General features: G+C 42.3%; 1 protein-coding gene across 1 annotated transcript in view; it reads right to left on the reverse strand.

Annotated features, from left to right (window-relative positions):
• SMCHD1 (structural maintenance of chromosomes flexible hinge domain containing 1) overlaps nt 1–19,618 on the reverse strand; it is a 1,156,633-nt gene that overhangs the window by 254,512 nt on the left and 882,503 nt on the right. Inside the window, 1 exon segment of the mRNA XM_029591083.1 lies at nt 3,835–3,920. Coding sequence (XP_029446943.1) covers nt 3,835–3,920 — 86 coding nt within the window.

A 19,618-nucleotide genomic window follows, 5' to 3' on the forward strand; every position in this document is an offset into this window, starting at 1 on the left:
AGATAAACATTAAATAACATCGCAGAGAGGGCAGAGCCCTGAGGTACGCCCGATCTCATTTGTTGTGGAGAGGAGCGTGTATTATTAAATTTGAAGACTTGAGAGCGATCTGAAAGATAGCTCTCAAACCAAGCCAATACTGTTCCTGAAATACCGCATTCCCGCAAACAAAATAGCAATATTTGATGATCGATCGAATCGAAAGCAGCAGTAATATCGAGCGAAACTAGAATAAACTGTTGCCCACTATCTAGATTTCGTTTAATAGAGTCAACTAGTGATATCAAGAGCAATTCAGTACTGAGTCCTCGACGAAAACCAAATTGGTGAGGACTTAAGATTTCGTTCTTCTCCAAAAAATTAGTTAGTTGAACTAGAACAATGCCTTCGATTACCTTAGCTGCAAGGGGAAGCGATGAGATCGGTCGATAATTTGCTAAAATGCCAGGGTCTAAAGAAGATCTTTTTAAAAGAGGCTTAACTATGGAAGATTTTAACATGGTAGGTAGAATCCCGATACTAAGTGAATGATTTATCACCTTCACAAAGGAAGCTTTCATGAGCTCAAAAATGTCTTTAAATGTTAAAGTCGAGATGTTCAAAATGGGACACATTGTATTATTAAGATTTCTAATGATGTTAGTGACTTCAATTAAAGATGTCAGTTCAAAATCAGACCATAGAGATAAACTATTTGAAGACACGTCAAGATGCCACAGACCCACATCCTTAAAAAGCAACAGCAAATTATCTAATTTGGCTGAAAAGAAATCAGCAAACATATCTGCTGAAAGAGATGATAAAACACTGGCTTCCAAATTCTTCTGAGCAGTTAACCTATGAACCAGCGAAAATAAAACTTTAGGATTATGACCAATTTCGTTTATTTTCTTCGAGTAATAAGCCTTCTTAGCTACTAGTGTATCCTGCTGATACTTTTTCAGTGATATCAGATAAGCTGAAGCGGTTTCACAGGAAGGATGTTTGATCCAATTTCGTTCGTTTTTACGCAGTTGTTGCCGAGCTGAAACTACTACAGGAGTATTCCAAGGATGGAATACTCTCCTATTAGCACGTGAGATCACAATGTACTTTAAAGGGGCAACCCTATCAATAGAAGAACTCAGATAAGAAACCCACTCCTCAAAATAATTACTAAAATCCTCATGCTCTCGTTGATCTGGAAAAGTTGAAAGCAAATCCTTCAATTTACAAATATCAACAAAAGATCTTTTCTCAAAATCTCTGCCTGACTCATCTTGACCTATAAACTCAGTTAGTCCATGCACAGAAAAAATAATTAAAGAATGGTCTGACCAAGGAACTGGTTTCACAACCGGGACATCAAGTAGCCGATATTTAGCACCATCATTGATGAAAACTAAATCAAGTATGTTACCTAAACGAGGGGTGGGTGAAGTGATCAATTGAGACCATCCTAAAGAAAGTAAAATATCCCTGAATAACTGAATCTGAGGGTCAGCGTCAACTAAGTTGAAAGATAAATTGAAATCACCTAACAGAATGATCTTGTTTAAACACACTGAGGACAAAAATAACTGTTCAAATAAAAGAGAAAGATTAGAATACAATGTCTTAGGAGGACAATAAACAAGACATAAGGACACATAAGAATTATAAACAAGTAATAATTCTTGGTTTAAAGACCACTGAGATTTTGAGACTTGAAAGTAAGATTTTCTTTACAAATCACTAATAAGCCACCCCCCCTACAAAACCAGGAGGACATATCTGATTAATGGTGATAAAATCTGAGTCTAATAGCCAACTTTCAACTATACATAAAACATCAGAATTCTCATCAAGAATAAGATCATATAGCACTTGAAATTTGTTTCTAACAGACTGCGCATTAATTAATAAAACTTTCAAATTCCCTCCAATTGAAACTTGTTTTAAACCTATATATGAAGTATCAACCCGACGAAGAAAATGCCGCGGACGTTTATCCAGAGAAATTCTCTTCCTCACTAACGGACCATATAAACCATTCCCAGTAATTACTGGGATAGGATAAGAACTAACAATAGGATCATCAAGCGGCCCAGCAATGTCCTCATCGACCCTCATCGCGCACGAAAGAGCGCACAAAGGAGCTCCTTTGTCGCGCTCCTTCGTCGAAGCGACAAGTCGCGCGATGTGTCTCCGGCGTTACGCGTAGGTTTAAATCCCTCCCCACAAGATGACATCACTGGGGGGCGTGGCTACTGGCCCGGAAGGCTGGAAACGGGGCCGGAAGACACGGGAACATGGTGCTTAAACCTCCCAGCTCACTACTCTCTCTTTTGATGGGGATAAACGATGGCAATAGCCCAGGTAGTCCGGAGAGAGGGAGCGAGGTCCCTTCAGATGGCAGACAGTAAACTTCGCCAGCGTCCCACGCAGGTTTAAATCCCTCCCCACAAGATGACATCACTGGGGGGGCGTGGCTACCGGCCCGGAAGGCTGGAAACGGGGCCGGCAGACACGGGAACATGGTGTTTAAACCTCCCAGCTCACTTCTCTCTCTTTTGATGGGGCTAAACGATGGCAATAGCCCAGGTAGTCCGGAGAGAGGGAGCGAGGTCCCTTCAGATGGCAGACAGTGAACTTCGCCAGCGTCCCACGCAGGTTTAAATCCCTCCCCACAAGATGACATCACTGGGGGGCGTGGCTACTGGCCCGGAAGGCTGGAAACGGGGCCGGAAGACACGGGAACATGGTGCTTAAACCTCCCAGCTCACTACTCTCTCTTTTGATGGGGATAAACGATGGCAATAGCCCAGGTAGTCCGGAGAGAGGGAGCGAGGTCCCTTCAGATGGCAGACAGTAAACTTCGCCAGCGTCCCACGCAGGTTTAAATCCCTCCCCACAAGATGACATCACTGGGGGGGGCGTGGCTACCGGCCCGGAAGGCTGGAAACGGGGCCGGCAGACGCGGGAACATGGTGTTTAAACCTCCCAGCTCACTTCTCTCTCTTTTGATGGGGCTAAACAATGGCAATAGCCCAGGTAGTCCGGAGAGAGGGAGCGAGGTCCCTTCAGATGGCAGACAGTGAACTTCGCCAGCGTCCCACGCAGGTTTAAATCCCTCCCCACAAGATGACATCACTGGGGGGGCGTGGCTACTGGCCCGGAAGGCTGGAAACGGGGCCGGCAGATTCGGGAACATGGTGTGTAACCTCCCAGCTCACTTCTCTCTCTTTTGGTTCTCTGATCTCCTCTTATGGTTTTCAATAACATATTTAAGTTGATGATTCTCAGATTTATCTCTCTACACTCTAAATGTAATCCGGAATCCAGACACACATCTCAGTCTGCTTGTCTGACAGTGCCGCCTGGATATCTCACCACATCTCGAAAAGGCCATGACAGAGCTCCTTATCTTCCCCCCAGTCTACTCTCCCTCTTTATCATTTCTCTATTTCTGTGGACAACACTGTAATCCTTCCAGTCCCCTCAGCCCATAACCTTGGAGTCATGTTTGATTTCTCTCTCTCCTCCTCTACACACATCCAAAACATTGCTAAAATGTTTGGGGATCCCTGGCCTAGTGGTTAAAGTAGAAGACAGAGAACCAGCGAAGTCAGGGTTCAAATTCTGCTTCTCCCACTAATGCTTCTTGTGACCCTGGGCAAGTCACTTTGGTCTCCACAGCTTCAAATACCAATTTAGATTTAAGCCCTCTGGCAAGGGTCCTACCTACTGCACCTAAACTGTAATTTGTCTTCAGCACAGGTTTGGGAAAAGTGAGAAAGTAAATACAAAATCCAAGACTATATTTTGTATGCATTTTCTAATGCCAATAACTAGTAAGATTTCTTTTAAATATACCTTATTTTTCTCCAGTACAATTACTTGATGATTTTTCAGTTCATTCCTAAAGTGTTCCTCTTTAGCTTTTGCTTCTTCAGCTTGACCTGAAATTAAGCAGATAACCTTTTACTGAGCTAAGCAGACAACACAGACATGTCTTACACTGAAATATAGTGATTTATATTTATAACCAAATGGGCAGTTGATAAAGTGTTGGTTTATTGCATAAGGATTTCCCTGAAAATAATACATTTACAGGTTTTCTGAACACAGTGGAAAAGGCTGCAAATTTACAAAAATGCCAATACAGTAAAGCACAATTTATTCAGGCTATTCAGGACAACCCATTCTGGAATAATTTTTGCAGATAAAGGAAGTTCTGATATACCCCCATCGCCTTGATCAAATGCACCCGCATCTTACCCTCCTGTGGCCCAATTATCTCCCTATCCCAAGCCAACGCAACTCCACTTTCCCACACTTCCCTACCTCAGGCACCTCAACCATCTGCACAGTTTACAGCTCAGATTAACTATTGGAACTATGGATGTTACATAGATTTATGATAGATTTATCAATGAAGCAACCCACAGCTCAACAGGCTCATCTGAACTGTGATCTGCATGGGAGGGAGAGGAACATTAGCAGGAATAATAGGTAAGATAGCAAAATTGCTTATCTGTAATGGGTATTCTCAGAGGACAGCAAGGCACCAGTATAGGTAATGTCACTGAACAGAGTCCAATCAAAGCTTTTACTTCAAGGCTTCAAGAAGTTTGTGTCATACTTGACTAAGCATGTGTGGGACATCTCACTTTATGATGGATGAAGAGTATAATGATAGAAGTAAACAAGTAAACTACCATCCACCTGGCCAAGATGGTGAGACGGACAGTGAAATGCTAAGACAAATTAGGGAAGCTAACCAAATTGGTAGTGCAGTAAAAATGGGAGATTTCAATTACCCCAAAATTGATTGGGTAAGTGAAACATTAAGACATGCAAGAGAGATAAAGTTCCTGGATGGAATAAATAACAGTTTTATGAAGCAACTGTTTCAGGAAGAGATATGAGAGAGAGCAATTTTAGATCTAATTCTCAGTGGAACGCAGGATTTGGTGAGAGATGTAATGGTGGAGGGGCTGCTTAGCAACAGTAACCATAATATGATCAAATTTGAATTAATGACTGGGAGGGGGACAGTAAGTAAATCCACGGCTCTAGCACTAAACTTTCAAAAGGGAAACTTTGATAAATATAGTTAAAAAAACAAAAAACAAAACAAAAACCTGAACGGTGCAGCTACAAAGGTAAAGAGTGTGCAACAGGCATGGACATTGTTAATGCAAAACGGTTTTTATTGGTTTTCAACAGTAACAGTACAGGTATCAATGGATATGTCATCAAAAGAATCAGAGATATTTCAAACCAACATCATATTATACCATCAATATTTGCCGTTGCCTGTTCATTTGACAGACAGTGAGACCTCATATATACTATGGCGGGCTTTTAGTGCATTTGCCCCTCAGTGCCAATAGTCAAAACGTGCGGTGATAAACTTTGTATTGCACCGTCTGAATGTTTATAATCACAGGTCTCTCTGGCTGGTGATAGTACTGACAGCTTGTGTCGGTTACAATGTATTATAGGCAGTAAATAGGATAGACACTTATCGTAGCATGATATGCAGCGAGGGTGTAGTGCTGGCGTGTTGGCCCGACACGGCTCGTGTTTCTGGGGAACCTTCTTCAGGGGCCGCAGTATGCCAGGGCTGTAATGTAATAAAGCAGAGTTAATGCATCCTATGTTAAAACAAGCTAAATCCAAACTGTGTATCTGCTATAACCTACTTTTCCCAAAACTGCCGGCTTGTTCTGCTACTAGGCTGCAGCGATATTCTGGCAGCAGGATCCGCCATTTTAAGATCCTGGTTATATACCTACCGCTCTTAGGCGGAAACAATTAATAGTGACGTCAAACCAATTAAGTGGAACAGATCCCGGAATTAACTGTAATTAAATGAATGACGACCATTCTACAGAATCATTGAGACCAAGGGGTGTCTCGGATACTAAGGTGAAAATCCACCACTGTTCCCGGAAATTTAACACTTCTTTGATATCTCCTCCGCGCGGGCTGGGTGTAATTTGTTCAAGGATGGTCCACCGTAATTGATCAAAAGTGTGGCCAAATGTGATACAATGGTCTACCATGGGTGCCTCCAGGTTTACAGTATTTAAACGGCTGCGATGTTCAAAAAGTCGCGTTTTAATTTTTCTGCTGGTACGTCCCACATATGTTAATTAACAGGGACATTGGATGAGGTATACCACAAAAGTGGAATTACAAGTTGTCTCTGATTTTTTGTAGTAAATATGACCTGTACGTGGATGTTGCCATGAGGGTCCTTCCATGGTGGTGGAACACATTTCACAGTTGCCACAACAAAGGTGGTTGCCTTGCTGTCTTACTGAGTTCTGCGGGGTGACAGCTGCATGTACGACAAAGTCTTTTAAGTTCTTGCTTCGTTGATATGCAAAAAGTGGATGTTCAGAGAAAATGTGATGCAGTTGCAGGACGTGCCAATGTCTTTTTATGCTTTGCATGATAAGATACGATTTATCTGTGTGTGTAAGTACACAGATATCAGTCGTGACGGGAGCCCGTGTTTTGTATTGCAACAGGGCTGTCCGTGGCGAATGCCATGCCCTTTTGAAAGCATTATATACTGCACTATAGGGATAACCTCTCGAAAAGAACCTATCCGCGAGTATGCCTGCCTGAATTTTAAAATCTTTGTCTGACGAACACAGGCGTCTAAGTCTGAAAAATTGACTGACTGGCAGGCCTCGTTTGAATGCTCTCGGATGAAAGCTGTGATATCTGAGTAGATTGTTCCTTTCAGTTTCTTTGCGATGAATGGATGTGTGTAAATGTTGATTATGAATGGCGATTGAAATATCTAAAAATGATATCTGTGTATTACTGTGGTGTGTGGTGAATTGTAGGTCCTTGTCTACTGTATTCATCCAAATCATGAATTCTTGAAGTGACACAATGTCTTGTTTCCAAAAAATGAGATCATCTATATAGCGGATCCAGAGTGATACGGCACTAAACCAACCAGAACTGTAAATATGAATTCTTTCAAATCTATCCATGACTAGGTTAGCAATGGAGGGGGCTGCTGAGGACCCCATTGCTATGCCATGGGTTTGAAGGTAAAATTGGGTATTGAAAGAAAAATAGTTATTCTGAATAACTAGTTTGGCTACTTCATATATAAACCAGAACGGAATTCTAGAACCTTCCATATTATTTTTGAGTAATTCTACAATGGTAAGTAAGGCTGTGGCGTGAGACACGTTAGTGTACAAGGAGACAACGTCCATCGTTACTAGAGTGGTAGGATCCGTTAAAGTTGAATAGTCTGCCAGTTTATTTAAAACAGCCGTAGAATCTTGAACATATGCCCTCATTTTTTGAACATGGGGTTTAAGAAATTTGTCCAGAAAAATGGCTAGCGGTTCCAAAAGGGATCCGTTACTGGATACGATGGGTCTCAAAGGTGGATCTGTCATTGATTTGTGCACTTTGGGTACCCCATACATTATGGGGATACGTGGATGTTGCTGGAATAAAAAATTTCTCTCCTTTCGGGTGAGGAAGTGTGTCACTTTCTCTTCCAATAACATTTCAATGGTGCGGGAAAATACTGTGGTTGGATCTTCTTTATTTATTTATTTATTTTTAATTTTTATATACCGAAGTTCTTGTAGGGACTACAAATCACTCCGGTTTACATAAAACGAAGAACTGCTCAACAGAGAGCAGAGCTTTACATGGAACAGTAGAACATATGGAACAGTATAACTGGTTGACAATTTAATAAAGAGCTAAATAAAGAAATAATAGTTTAACTGGTAATAAATATTAATAAGTAAAGAAATATAATATATTATATAAGCAGTATAACTATTTAACTTAGCAATAAATATAAATATAAGCAATGCCAAATATATATATGAAATAAAGTAAAATTTTGAGCTCAAAGATAATTGTCCAGTTGTAGATATTTATTTTAAAATTAGTACTGGATACAGTGACCATAATTAGGGTAATTAGGATACTTAGTAATTAGGGAGTCTGTCACTTAAGCGTCTGGGAAAGCTTGTTGGAAGAGAAAAGTCTTCAGTCTTTTTTTGAATTCTTGATGACTGGGTTCTAGTCTAAGATCTGGGGGAAGCGTGTTCCATAGGTGTGGGCCTGCTGAAGATAGCGCTCGTTTGCTCAATGATGATTTTATTTGTGGAGCAAGCAGTGTTCCTCTGTATGCGCTTCTGATTGGTCTGGAGGAAGTGTGTAGTTGTAGTTGCGAGCTTAATGTGATGGGGGCTAGTTTGTTTGTCGCTTTATGGATGATAGTGAGTACCTTATAGAGTATCCTTTGTTTAATGGGTAGCCAATGTAAGTTCCGGAGGATTGGGGTGATATGATCTTTTTTGTTAGTGCTAGTTAGAATTCTAGCCGCTGAATTCTGAACCATCTGTAATGGTTTGATAGTGTTGGCGGGTATACCTAGTAGCAGGGAATTGCAATAGTCTAGCTTAGAAAGAATGATGGATTGTAGTACTAGCCTGAAGTCGGAGAAGTGAAGGAGGGGTTTAAGTTTTTTGAGGACTTGCAGTTTGTAAAAGCAGTCCTTTGTGGTATTGTTTACGAACTTTTTAAGGTTTAGATGATTATCAAGCCATGCTCCAAGGTCTCTGACGTCAGATGAGAATGAGTTGTGTGTGTTTGGTAGAGAAAGGCTGGAAGAGATTGTGCGTGGATCCTGGGAGACAATGAGCATTTCGGTTTTATTAGCATTCACTACTAAGTTGAGGCTTGAGAGTAGGTTTTTGATGGGCTGTAGGCATTCATTCCAGTGCGTGATGGTTTTTTGAAGGGATTCTGTAATCGGAAGGAGGATTTGTATGTCGTCTGCATAGAGGTAATAGGTGAGCTTAAGGTTTGAGAGTAGATGGCAGAGAGGGAGGAGGTATATATTGAAGAGGGTGGGTGAAAGTGATGATCCTTGTGGGACTCCTTGCTCTGTCAGGATTGGATGCGATTCTTTGTTGTTTATCCTTACTTTGTAGAATCTGTTGCTTAAGAAGGAATGGAACCAACTAAGGGCTGTGCCTTTGATCCCTATGTTGGCTAGTTGGTCTATTAGAGTGGAGTGTTTTACCGTATCAAATGCAGCGGAAAGATCTAGAAGAATAAGCAGGTATGATTGTTTATTCTCCAGATTAACAAGGATTGTGTCAGTGAGAGATAGTAAGAGAGATTCGGTGTTTAGGCGTTTTCGGAATCCATATTGAGCTGGGGATAGAATGTTATGATCTTCCAAGTAATCTGACAGTTGCTTGTTGACGATTTTTTCCATCAGTTTGGCGATAAGTGGTAAGTTTGCGATGGGTCTAAAGTTAGCTGGGTCTAATGGGCAAGCGTTTGGTTTCTTTAGTAATGGTTTAAGTATTGACAATTTTAACTGGTTAGGAACTAAACCTTGAGAAAGGGATGTGTTGATAATTTCTGCAATTGGTAAGGGATGTGTTGATAATTTCTGCAATTCTTGAAGTGTCCTGTAATATTTGGAATCTGCTACATGAGTTGTTAACTTCATTATGTATTGATCACGATCCAGCATAACAATACTGCCCCCCTTGTCCGCTGGTTTAATGATTACAGCTGGATCTGAGGTTATAGACCGTAATGCTTGGCGATCGTGGTGAGAAAAGTTGATATAAGGGTGAGTTTCGAGAGGTTATCCCTATAGTGCAGTATATAATGCTTTCAAAAGGGCATGGCATTCGCCACGGACAGCCCTGTTGCAATACAAAACACGGGCTCCCGTCACGACTGATATCTGTGTACTTACACACACAGATAAATCGTATCTCATCATGCAAAGCATAAAAAGACATTGGCACGTCCTGCAACTGCATCACATTTTCTCTGAACATCCACTTTTTGCATATCAACGAAGCAAGAACTTAAAAGACTTTGTCGTACATGCAGCTGTCACCCCGCAGAACTCAGTAAGACAGCAAGGCAACCACCTTTGTTGTGGCAACTGTGAAATGTGTTCCACCACCATGGAAGGACCCTCATGGCAACATCCACGTACAGGTCATATTTACTACAAAAAATCAGAGACAACTTGTAATTCCACTTTTGTGGTATACCTCATCCAATGTCCCTGTCAATTAACATATGTGGGACGTACCAGCAGAAAAATTAAAACGCAACTTTTTGAACATCGCAGCCGTTTAAATACTGTAAACCTGGAGGCACCCATGGTAGACCATTGTATCACATTTGGCCACACTTTTGATCAATTACGGTGGACCATCCTTGAACAAATTACACCCAGCCCGCGCGGAGGAGATATCAAAGAAGTGTTAAATTTCCGGGAACAGTGGTGGATTTTCACCTTAGTATCCGAGACACCCCTTGGTCTCAATGATTCTGTAGAATGGTCGTCATTCATTTAATTACAGTTAATTCCGGGATCTGTTCCACTTAATTGGTTTGACGTCACTATTAATTGTTTCCACCTAAGAGCGGTAGGTATATAACCAGGATCTTAAAATGGCGGATCCTGCTGCCAGAATATCGCTGCAGCCTAGTAGCAGAACAAGCCGGCAGTTTTGGGAAAAGTAGGTTATAGCAGATACACAGTTTGGATTTAGCTTGTTTTAACGTAGGATGCATTAACTCTACTTTATTACATTACAGCACTGGCATACTGCGGCCCCTGAAGAAGGTTCCCCAGAAACACGAGCCGTGTCGGGCCAACACGCTGCACTACACCCTCGCTGCATATCATGCTACGATAAGTGTCTATCCTATTTACTGCCTATAATACATTGTAACCGACACAAGCTGTCACTGCTATCACCAGCCAGAGAGACCTGTGATTATAAACATTCAGACGGTGCAATACAAAGTTTATCACCGCACGTTTTGACTATTGGCACTGAGGGGCAAATGCACTAAAAGCCCGCCATAGTATATATGAGGTCTCACTGTCTGTTAAATGAACAGGCTACGGCAAATATTGATGGTATAATATGATGTTGATTTGAAATATCTCATAGTATATTACATCATAAATCCAACAGTTCAAAATTTAAATCAGAAGAATCAGGACAGATAAAGAGAAACCGACAAGTATTCAAACACCGTAGAGCAGAATCGTCTCTCTCATGCATCAAAGATTTATCAGACTTCCGCCACTCCTCTCTCCCCCCTCCCGGGCCAGTCCACCAGTTTCCACCAATAGTCCAGGTAACCCCATGTAATTACACAGTTCACCAAGAGTTCTGATGTCTTAAGCATTCAAAATGTGGCTTCGGATCCTATGAGGTAGAGATTGGATATAAGAGTCCCATATATGTAGAAAACGGCGATCTCGTTGGAAGGATGTGGCCGCCCACTCTTTGTCCATCATCATCAGTTGATGAAAATGATTTCTCCAGTGCCAATATGACGGGGGATCAGCAGACTTCCAGCTGCAAAGGATAATCTTCTTCCCCACCGCAAAACCTTTACTCAGCATTAATCGCGGCCCCTGACCCCGAATGAGGTCAACAGGGACCTGGCCAAACAGTATCATACAGAAAGAACAGGGAAGAACAACATCCAAGAGACTTGAAAGATAATGAATCACTCGTAACCAAAACTTCCTCACCTGAGAACAATCCCAGAACATATGAAGCAGATTGCCCTCGGCTGCCCGGCACTTCCCACAGATGCCCGTTGAAACAAGTTGGTAGTATACCGCCCTAGCAGGTGGAATATAGGCATTCCAAAGAAATTTAAACTGCATTTCCCTATAATAAGTATCGGAGGAAACATTAGATAAATGACGAAAGCAACCACGTAAAGTAGTCGCCGTTACCTCTGTCCTTCCCTCCCTGTGCCACCGTGATTCTAAAACCGTGGCAATGTCATCCGGTAATTTCCCCATCAACTTCTTGTAGAACTGGGATAAAGTTGGGGACTTTCGTGAGGATAAGGCAAAAAAAGTTTCCAAGGAGCCAAAATGACCAGGCTCTTTGCTGATTGGCGAAAGGGAATGGATATAATGTTGTACTTGCAAATAGGAAAATACCTGCGTCGAGGGCAGTCCATATTGCTGTGTTAACATTGAGAGAGATAGTAACCGACCGTCCCCATCCAAACTATGACCCAGATATGTAATCCCATGATCTATCCAGGCTTGAAAGCTAGCTGCCTGAGAACCCGGGGTAAAATCTGGGTTCCCCCGAAGGGGCAAAAAATAGGTACAGACACGGGGAAGATGTAATACTTTCATAGTTAACCTCCATGTTACACGTAAGGGGGCAAAGAGAGCCTCCACAGGGGGTGGGTAGGAGAACCTACCATGCCCTTCCTGCAAGACATAACCTAAATCAACAGGGTCTACTACAGTTTTTTCCACTAACATATCAATATAATTAGATTCCCTCAGGAGCCAATCCCTTATAAGTCTAAGATTACCAGCTAAGTTATAAAATCGTAGATTAGGCACACTCAGTCCACCAGAACCCCACCTTGCTTGAAGCATCGAAGGGGTATGCGCGCCCGCCTCCCCTGCCACAAAAAACCCCGCAGAGCACTCTCCAATTGTCTTATATCGGATATTTTTAGAATGAATGGTAAATTTTGAAATAAAAAGAGCCATTGAGGCAGAATAATCATCTTGAATAGATTAAGCCGACCCAAAAAAGAGAGGGGCAAGGATCGCCATGCAGCCAGCCGCTCTTTTGTTTTCCTCAGAAGAGGGGATACATTACATTTATATAAGGAGTGCAATTGGGTCGGAAGAAAAATACCCAGATAACGAATTTGAGAGGAGGCCCATGACATCGGAAAAGCAGACCCCCAACTATCCTTAAGGGACGGAGGAAACGGTATGGCTTCTGACTTTCCATGGTTAAGCTTAAACCCAGAGAAAGAGCTAAATTCCTGAAAAAGATATCAAAGAGGAGAGTGATTCTCTGGGTTGTGTCAGAAATACCAAGAGGTCATCAGCAAATGCTGCATATTTAAATGTCTCCGTCTGAAATCTTACCCCCTTAATGGTTTGTGCAGCTTGGATCGCTAATAACAAAGGCTCAAACTGTATTACAAACAATAACGGGGACATAGGGCAACCTTGTCTCATACAGCGAGATATGGAAAAGAGCTCAGATTGTGAACTGTTCGCCACAATAGTAGCCAAGGGTCCTTGATAAAGTAAACGTATGGCTTGGTAAAAAAACCCAGTGATCCCCACCTGTTGGAGAAGTGGAAACAAGTAACTCCACTCCACACGGTCAAACGCCTTCTCTGCATCAAAGCTGACCACCAAGTGTGGAATGTTGTCATTTTGACACAGCGTCATGGTGGTTAACACCTTACGGATGTTAGTTAAAGCATATCTTTGGCAAACAAACCCCACTTGTCCAGAACCCAACAGAATGGGAAGTATGGTGGCCAACCAGTCCGCCATAATTTTTGCCAGAAATGTTTGGTCCACATTCAGTAACGAAATCGGGCGATAGGAGCCGGGTTGAAGAGTGTCTTTACCTGGTTTAGGAATTAAAGTAACGTGGGCTTTGCTCATATGGGGGGGATAGGAACCTTGTGTTATTAGCGCATTAAAATTATTGGTAAGAGGGCCAACCAGAGAATCCAGCATAGACTTATAAAATTCGGCCACATAGCCATCTGGCCCTGGAGCTTTGTATTTTCCGCATTTTGGATAACCAATCACACCTCGTCTTCCGAAATAGGACTATTGAGCCAATTTTGTTGCTTCCCCATAATTCGGGGAATAGACACTCGATCGCAGAATTGCTCACGAGTCATTGAGCTGGTGGGTTCCTCCGAATACAGGGAGGAATAGAAATCTCGGAACACTCGCAATATTGAAGGAGTATCCCGTACCATATCCCCCCCTGGGGTACAAAGTGCCGGAATATGTCAGGATGCCTGCTGGGATTTCACCAGATTAGCCATCATTTTCCCCGATTTATTCCCGTATTGGAACAGGCGATACCGATAATATGCTAGACCTTTCTTGGCCCTCTGGTGGATCAGAGTGTTAAGTTCAGCTTGGATTGCAAAGTACGTGGTCCTATGATTGGCTGTAGGGGACTGCTGCAAAGCCTGTCTAGCTCGCCGAAGTTGATCATGTAAACACAATAATCTCTTATTTATTTATTTGGAGATTTTTATATACCGCGGTACGTAAAGGTCTACATCACCTCGGTTTACAGAAAACAATAACATAGCACAATGCTTTACAAGTAACAAGTTATACAGTAAGAAAACAATAAATAGCAACAGGTTTTGCATACAACAGTTAATAGGAATGTGAACAATTAACTTCAACAGTAGTTGACAACTTTATACAGAAATAACTTATCCATTATCCACTTATCTTATCCATTAACTTCTTTTGGCGAGCCACAAAGGCGATCACATCCCCCCTCAATACAGCTTTTGCCGTATACCAAAACAATATCGGGTCCGACACATGTTCCCCATTAAACTGAAGATATTCATCCCATTTGGAACGTAGATAATCTTGGAAAGTGCGATCCCCCGCCAAGTAGTGGGGGTAACGCCACCACCGGCCTACGGAAGGAACGGATGATCTTTGTATCTCCAACCAAACTGGTGCATGATCAGACACGACAATTTCATCGATATCCGCCTGCACCACATTGGCAAACAGTTGGGGGCTAGTGAAAAAATAGTCAATACGAGACTGCGATGGATGAGCTCTGGACATATGTGTAAATGTTTTATCCATAGGGTGCAGGAGACGCCAGGGATCCAGCAGATGTAAGGACCTTTCTAAAAATTGGAGCCCCTTGCTGGGCAGTTGAGCGGAGTGGCGCACGCTAACCCTGTCGAGATCTGGGTCCCGAACAGAATTAAAATCGCCTCCGAGAATGAGATCTTGGTCCACATATGGCAACAAAGACCGAAAAAGCTGTTGAAAAAACCCATGGAAGGATTATTAGGGGCATAAATATTACATAATATAACTGGTTTGTGGTCCAGTTCGGCGACCAAGATCAGGTATCTCCCCTGTGGGTCCTTAAGCTCTTGATGCACAAGAAGGGGAACATTTTTATGTATTAATATAGCCACACCCGCTGAACGAGTTGTTGCAGTAGCAAAATGAACCGCTCCCACCCATTGTTGGCGCAGTTTTTGGTGTTCAAGGTCATTAAGATGAGTCTCCTGTAGAAATGCTACATCCGTCGCCACCTTCTTTAGTACAGACAAAATTTTCGTTCTCTTAATAGGGGAGTTAATGCCACAGACATTCCAAGATATGAACTTCAAGGTTTGCTTAGACATACTTTAAGTGATCGCTAAGGACCACATCGATATGTGACAGAGCATGACAGAAATAAGGTAGCCAGAAGGCCCTCCCAGCGGGAGCCTCCCGGCCCAAGAATTAGGGGCTAACCTTTGAATAGAAACTTGAACAAAGTACACAAAAGTGGAAACCCAAACCCCGCTTCCAGAGAGCTGACCCCACGCACATCCCACCCCCTTCCTCGCCCCCCCCCCAACCAACCCCTCATCCTAATTCGAATAATACCTCCCACGAAGCCCTCCAAGGAGGCCTAGAGGTCACTCTACACTAAACAGCCCCCCAACGAGCACACCAGCCCACCCAGCACCCCACCTTCCACATACGTACAATGAGCATTACATACAGTCTAGCTAGGTAACAACAAATAAGAACGCAACAATAACAACAGAACAGGTATGATAGCCAGAGTAAACGAGGCATCCAAAAAAAAAAAAAATGAAATGGCAGAGTCTTGTCTGCGATATAGGATGGTGGGGCCTATGTGCCAGCAAGTATTGTGTTAGGCAACCTGCATATAAGTTAGCCCCCAACAGCCAAATCAGTTATGCCCCGAAAGGCAGCCCATGATAGAATAAATGTTCCAGGAGCGCTGCTGCAATGTAGTTGTCGACACCTGACACCCAGTAAAAACAGCGAGAGCCGCAAATCAGCTCCGCGTGGTCTCCCGATGCTTAGGAAACAGGTGGCGGCAGCTTTGGTGCCGTCTCACGTTCGTCGGCAAATTTGGAGGCCTCGCCAGGATCCGTGAACCATCGCACCCCGGCATTTGTAGGTACCCAAAGTTTCGCCGGATAAACGAGCATCGCCTTGATTCCCAGTGCATGCAGTCTTGAGCAGGTAGGTGCCATTGCCCGGCGTTGTTGAGATACAGCCGCCGAAAAGTCTTGGAATACTAGGACTCTCTGATTTTCGTACTGCAACGGCTTGCCTCCCCTGGTTGCCGCCAGGATTTCAGCTTTGTGAAGGAAATTTAATACCTTCACAATGATCACACGTGGGCGAGGATCAGTCAGTTTTTTCAGGCCCAGCCGGTGCGCTCTCTCAACGCGCAAAGGACTGTGAGTATTAGAGAGCTGGAGCACCGAGGGAAGCCATTTCTCAAAAAACGCAGGTAACTCACGATCTTGTAAGCTTTCAGGAAGACCCACGAATCATAGATTCGATCGTCTGGAACGATTTTCAAGGTCCTCCATGCGGTCTGATTGTCGATGCACAACTTTAAGGGCCTTGAGCTCTTGTTGCACGACTGGTGGCCATCTTGTAGGTCAGATATCCTCTGCTCCGCCTCGGCAAAGCGGGTCTCAATGGATTGCAAAGAAGAAGAGAGCTCTGTCAATTTTGTGGAAATCAATGACAGTTCAGGCTTAAGAATTTCTTGCATTGCCAGTTTTATTTCAGCGAGGCTGGCCGGCGGGGCCGCTTCCGGGGAGTGTTCCTCCCCCTCGATTATGGCCTCCGAGGGCCACGCCCGGTCCTTGTCTTTCTCTCTGTCTTTCTTCAGTTGCCGAGTGGTCATGTCTGTCCAAATGCCTCAATACTATCTGTCTGACCCTGCAATTGCGTTGTAAGTGATTATTGCCTCTTTAGGGTGCCAGATGGGTCCAGATACACGGCAGGGGCGCCGAGAAGGGAAAATGTGCATCCTTCCCCTTCACAGCATCATGTGACCTCCGACATTGTTAAAAAATATAATCTTAGAAGCACAGTCCAGATATATTCCTCGCATTAAGAAAGGCGGAAGGAAGGTCAAATGATTGCCGACATAGCTAAAAAGTGAGGTGAAAGAGGCTATTTTAGCCAAAAGATCTTCATTCAAAAATTGGAAGGATCCATCATAAGAAAATAGGATAAAGCATAAGCATTGGCAAGTTCAATGTAATACATTGATCAGACAGGCTAAGAGAATTTGGCCGTAGAGGCAAAAGCTCATAATAAAAACTTTAAAAAATATATCCGAAGCAGAATGCCTGCGAGGGAGTCTGTTGGACTGTTAGATGATTGAGGGGTTAAAGGGGCACTTAGGGAACAAAAGGCCATCACAAATTCTTTGCTTTGGTGTTTACTGAAGAGGATGTTGGGGAAATACCTGCTCCGGAGATGGTTTTCAAGGGTGATGATCCAGATAAACTAAGTGGTAGGCCAGGCTGACAAACTGAAGAGTAGTAAATTACTTGGACCAGATGATATACACCCCTGGGTTCCGAAATAACTAAAAATTGAAATTCCAGACCTATTTCAATTAATTTGAAATCTATAATTAAATTCATTCGTTGTACCTGGAGAATGGAAGATGGTCAATGTAACGCCGATATTTAAAAAGGGCTCCGGGGTGATCTGGAAAACTATAGACTGACTTCAGTGCAGGGAAAAATCGTGGAAACTGTTATAAAGAATAAAATCACAAAACATTTAGATGGACATTGTTTAATGAGACACATTTTTTTTGAAGGTGTGAATAAACATGTGGACAAAGGTGAATTGGTAGATGTGGTGTCTTTTGATATTCAGAAGGCGTTCGACAAAGTCCCAGATGAGAGGCTTCTAAGAAAACTAAAAAGTCAATGGATAGGAGGCGATGTTCTTTTTTGGATTGCAAGCTGGTTAGAAGACAGGAAACAGAGAGTATGATTAAATGGTCACTTTTCACAGTGGAAAAAGGTAAACAGTGGAGTGCCTCAGTGATCTGTATTTGGACAGGTGCTTTTTAATACAGTTATAAATTATCTGGAAAGGGGTAAGACGAGTGAGGTGATCAAATTTGTGGATGACACAAAATTATGCAGAGTTGTCAAAGCTCAAGTGGATTGTGATAAATTGCAGGACCACCTTGTGAAAATGGAAGATTGGGCTTCCAAATAACAGATGAAATGTAACATGGACAAGTGCAAAGTGATGCGTATTGGGAAAAATAACTCTTGCTGTAGTTAAACAATGTTAGGTTCTATCTTAGGAGTTACCACCCAGGAAAGAGATCTAGGCATCATAGTGGATAATACATTAAAATTGTCGGCTCAGTGTGCTGTTGCGATAAAAAAAACAAAACCCAAACAATATTAGGAATTATTAGGAAGGGAATGGCAAAGGATGGATGTCATAATGCCTTTGTATAGCTCCATGGTGAGACTGCATTTTGAATACTGTGTGCAATTCTGGTCACTGCATCTCAAAAAAAAGAAATAGTTGCATTGGAGAAAGTGCAGAGAAGGGTGATCAAAATAAGGGGCATGGAATGGCTGCCCTTTGAGGAAAGGCTAAGGAACGTAGGCTGATCAGTTTGGAGAAGAAACGACTGAGGGGGGATATGATAGAGGTCTATAAAATAATGAAAGGACTTGAGCGGGTTAATGTAAATCAGTTATTTACTCTCTCAGATAATAGAAGGACTAGGGTGCACACCATGAAGTTAGCAAGTGGCTCATTTAAAACAAATCAAAGAAATTTATCTCTCACTCAGCGCATATTTATTCATACACTTTTTTATTCCGGTATTCGTAAAAAAAAACCAAAAAAAAAACTTCATATCGGTATACTATTTAAGACATTTAAACCAAAATATAAAACATAGCTTAAAATAAAACAGTTTCTACAATACATTATCGTTCTTTAAATGTACCAAATTTCTAAACAACTAACATAACTTATCATTAACAATTGAGATGAGGGCAGGAAGGGAAGGGGGGAAAGGAGAGTGACTTCAGTGTTAAAAGGCCTGTTCGAACAGCCATGTTTTGAGGTTTTATTTTTTAAAAGTATATGGATGAGATTCCAAACTTAGGTCAGCTGATAGTGCGTTCCATATTCTTGGGCCTACGAGAGACAGCGCCCTGTCGCGAACCATATTTAAGTGTGCCACTTTGGGTGATGGGATGGACAGTTGGACCTTACCTGAGGATCGTAGGTTGTGATGAGGCATATGGATGTGCAAAGCCGCGTTTAACCATTCTATTTTTTCCCTATACATTGATTTATGAATTATTGTTAAGCATTTAAACTGGGTTCTATAGAAAATGGGGAGCTAATGAAGTTCTTTCAGGATTGGGGTAATATGGCCATGCTTTTTACTTCCTGTTAACAGCATTGCTGCTACATTTTGCAAGAGATGTAGAGAGCGAATCGTTGAAGCCGGAAGGCCCAATAGTAGGGCATTGCAATAATCTAGCTTGGAAAATAGCAGGGCCTGAAGGACAGTTCTAAAATCATTCATGTATAATAGTGGCTTTAATTTTTTTTAAATTTGTAATTTATAAAAACCTTCCTTCATCATTTTATTTATTGCCACCTTAAAATTGAATTCCATGTCTAGAATAAAACCTAAAACTCTTACCTCATTAGTAATGATTTGGGAGTTGTTTATAGTGCTTTAGT

This window comes from Rhinatrema bivittatum, chromosome 2 (assembly GCF_901001135.1).
Source record: "Rhinatrema bivittatum chromosome 2, aRhiBiv1.1, whole genome shotgun sequence".
Classification (NCBI taxonomy): Eukaryota; Metazoa; Chordata; class Amphibia; order Gymnophiona; family Rhinatrematidae; genus Rhinatrema; species Rhinatrema bivittatum.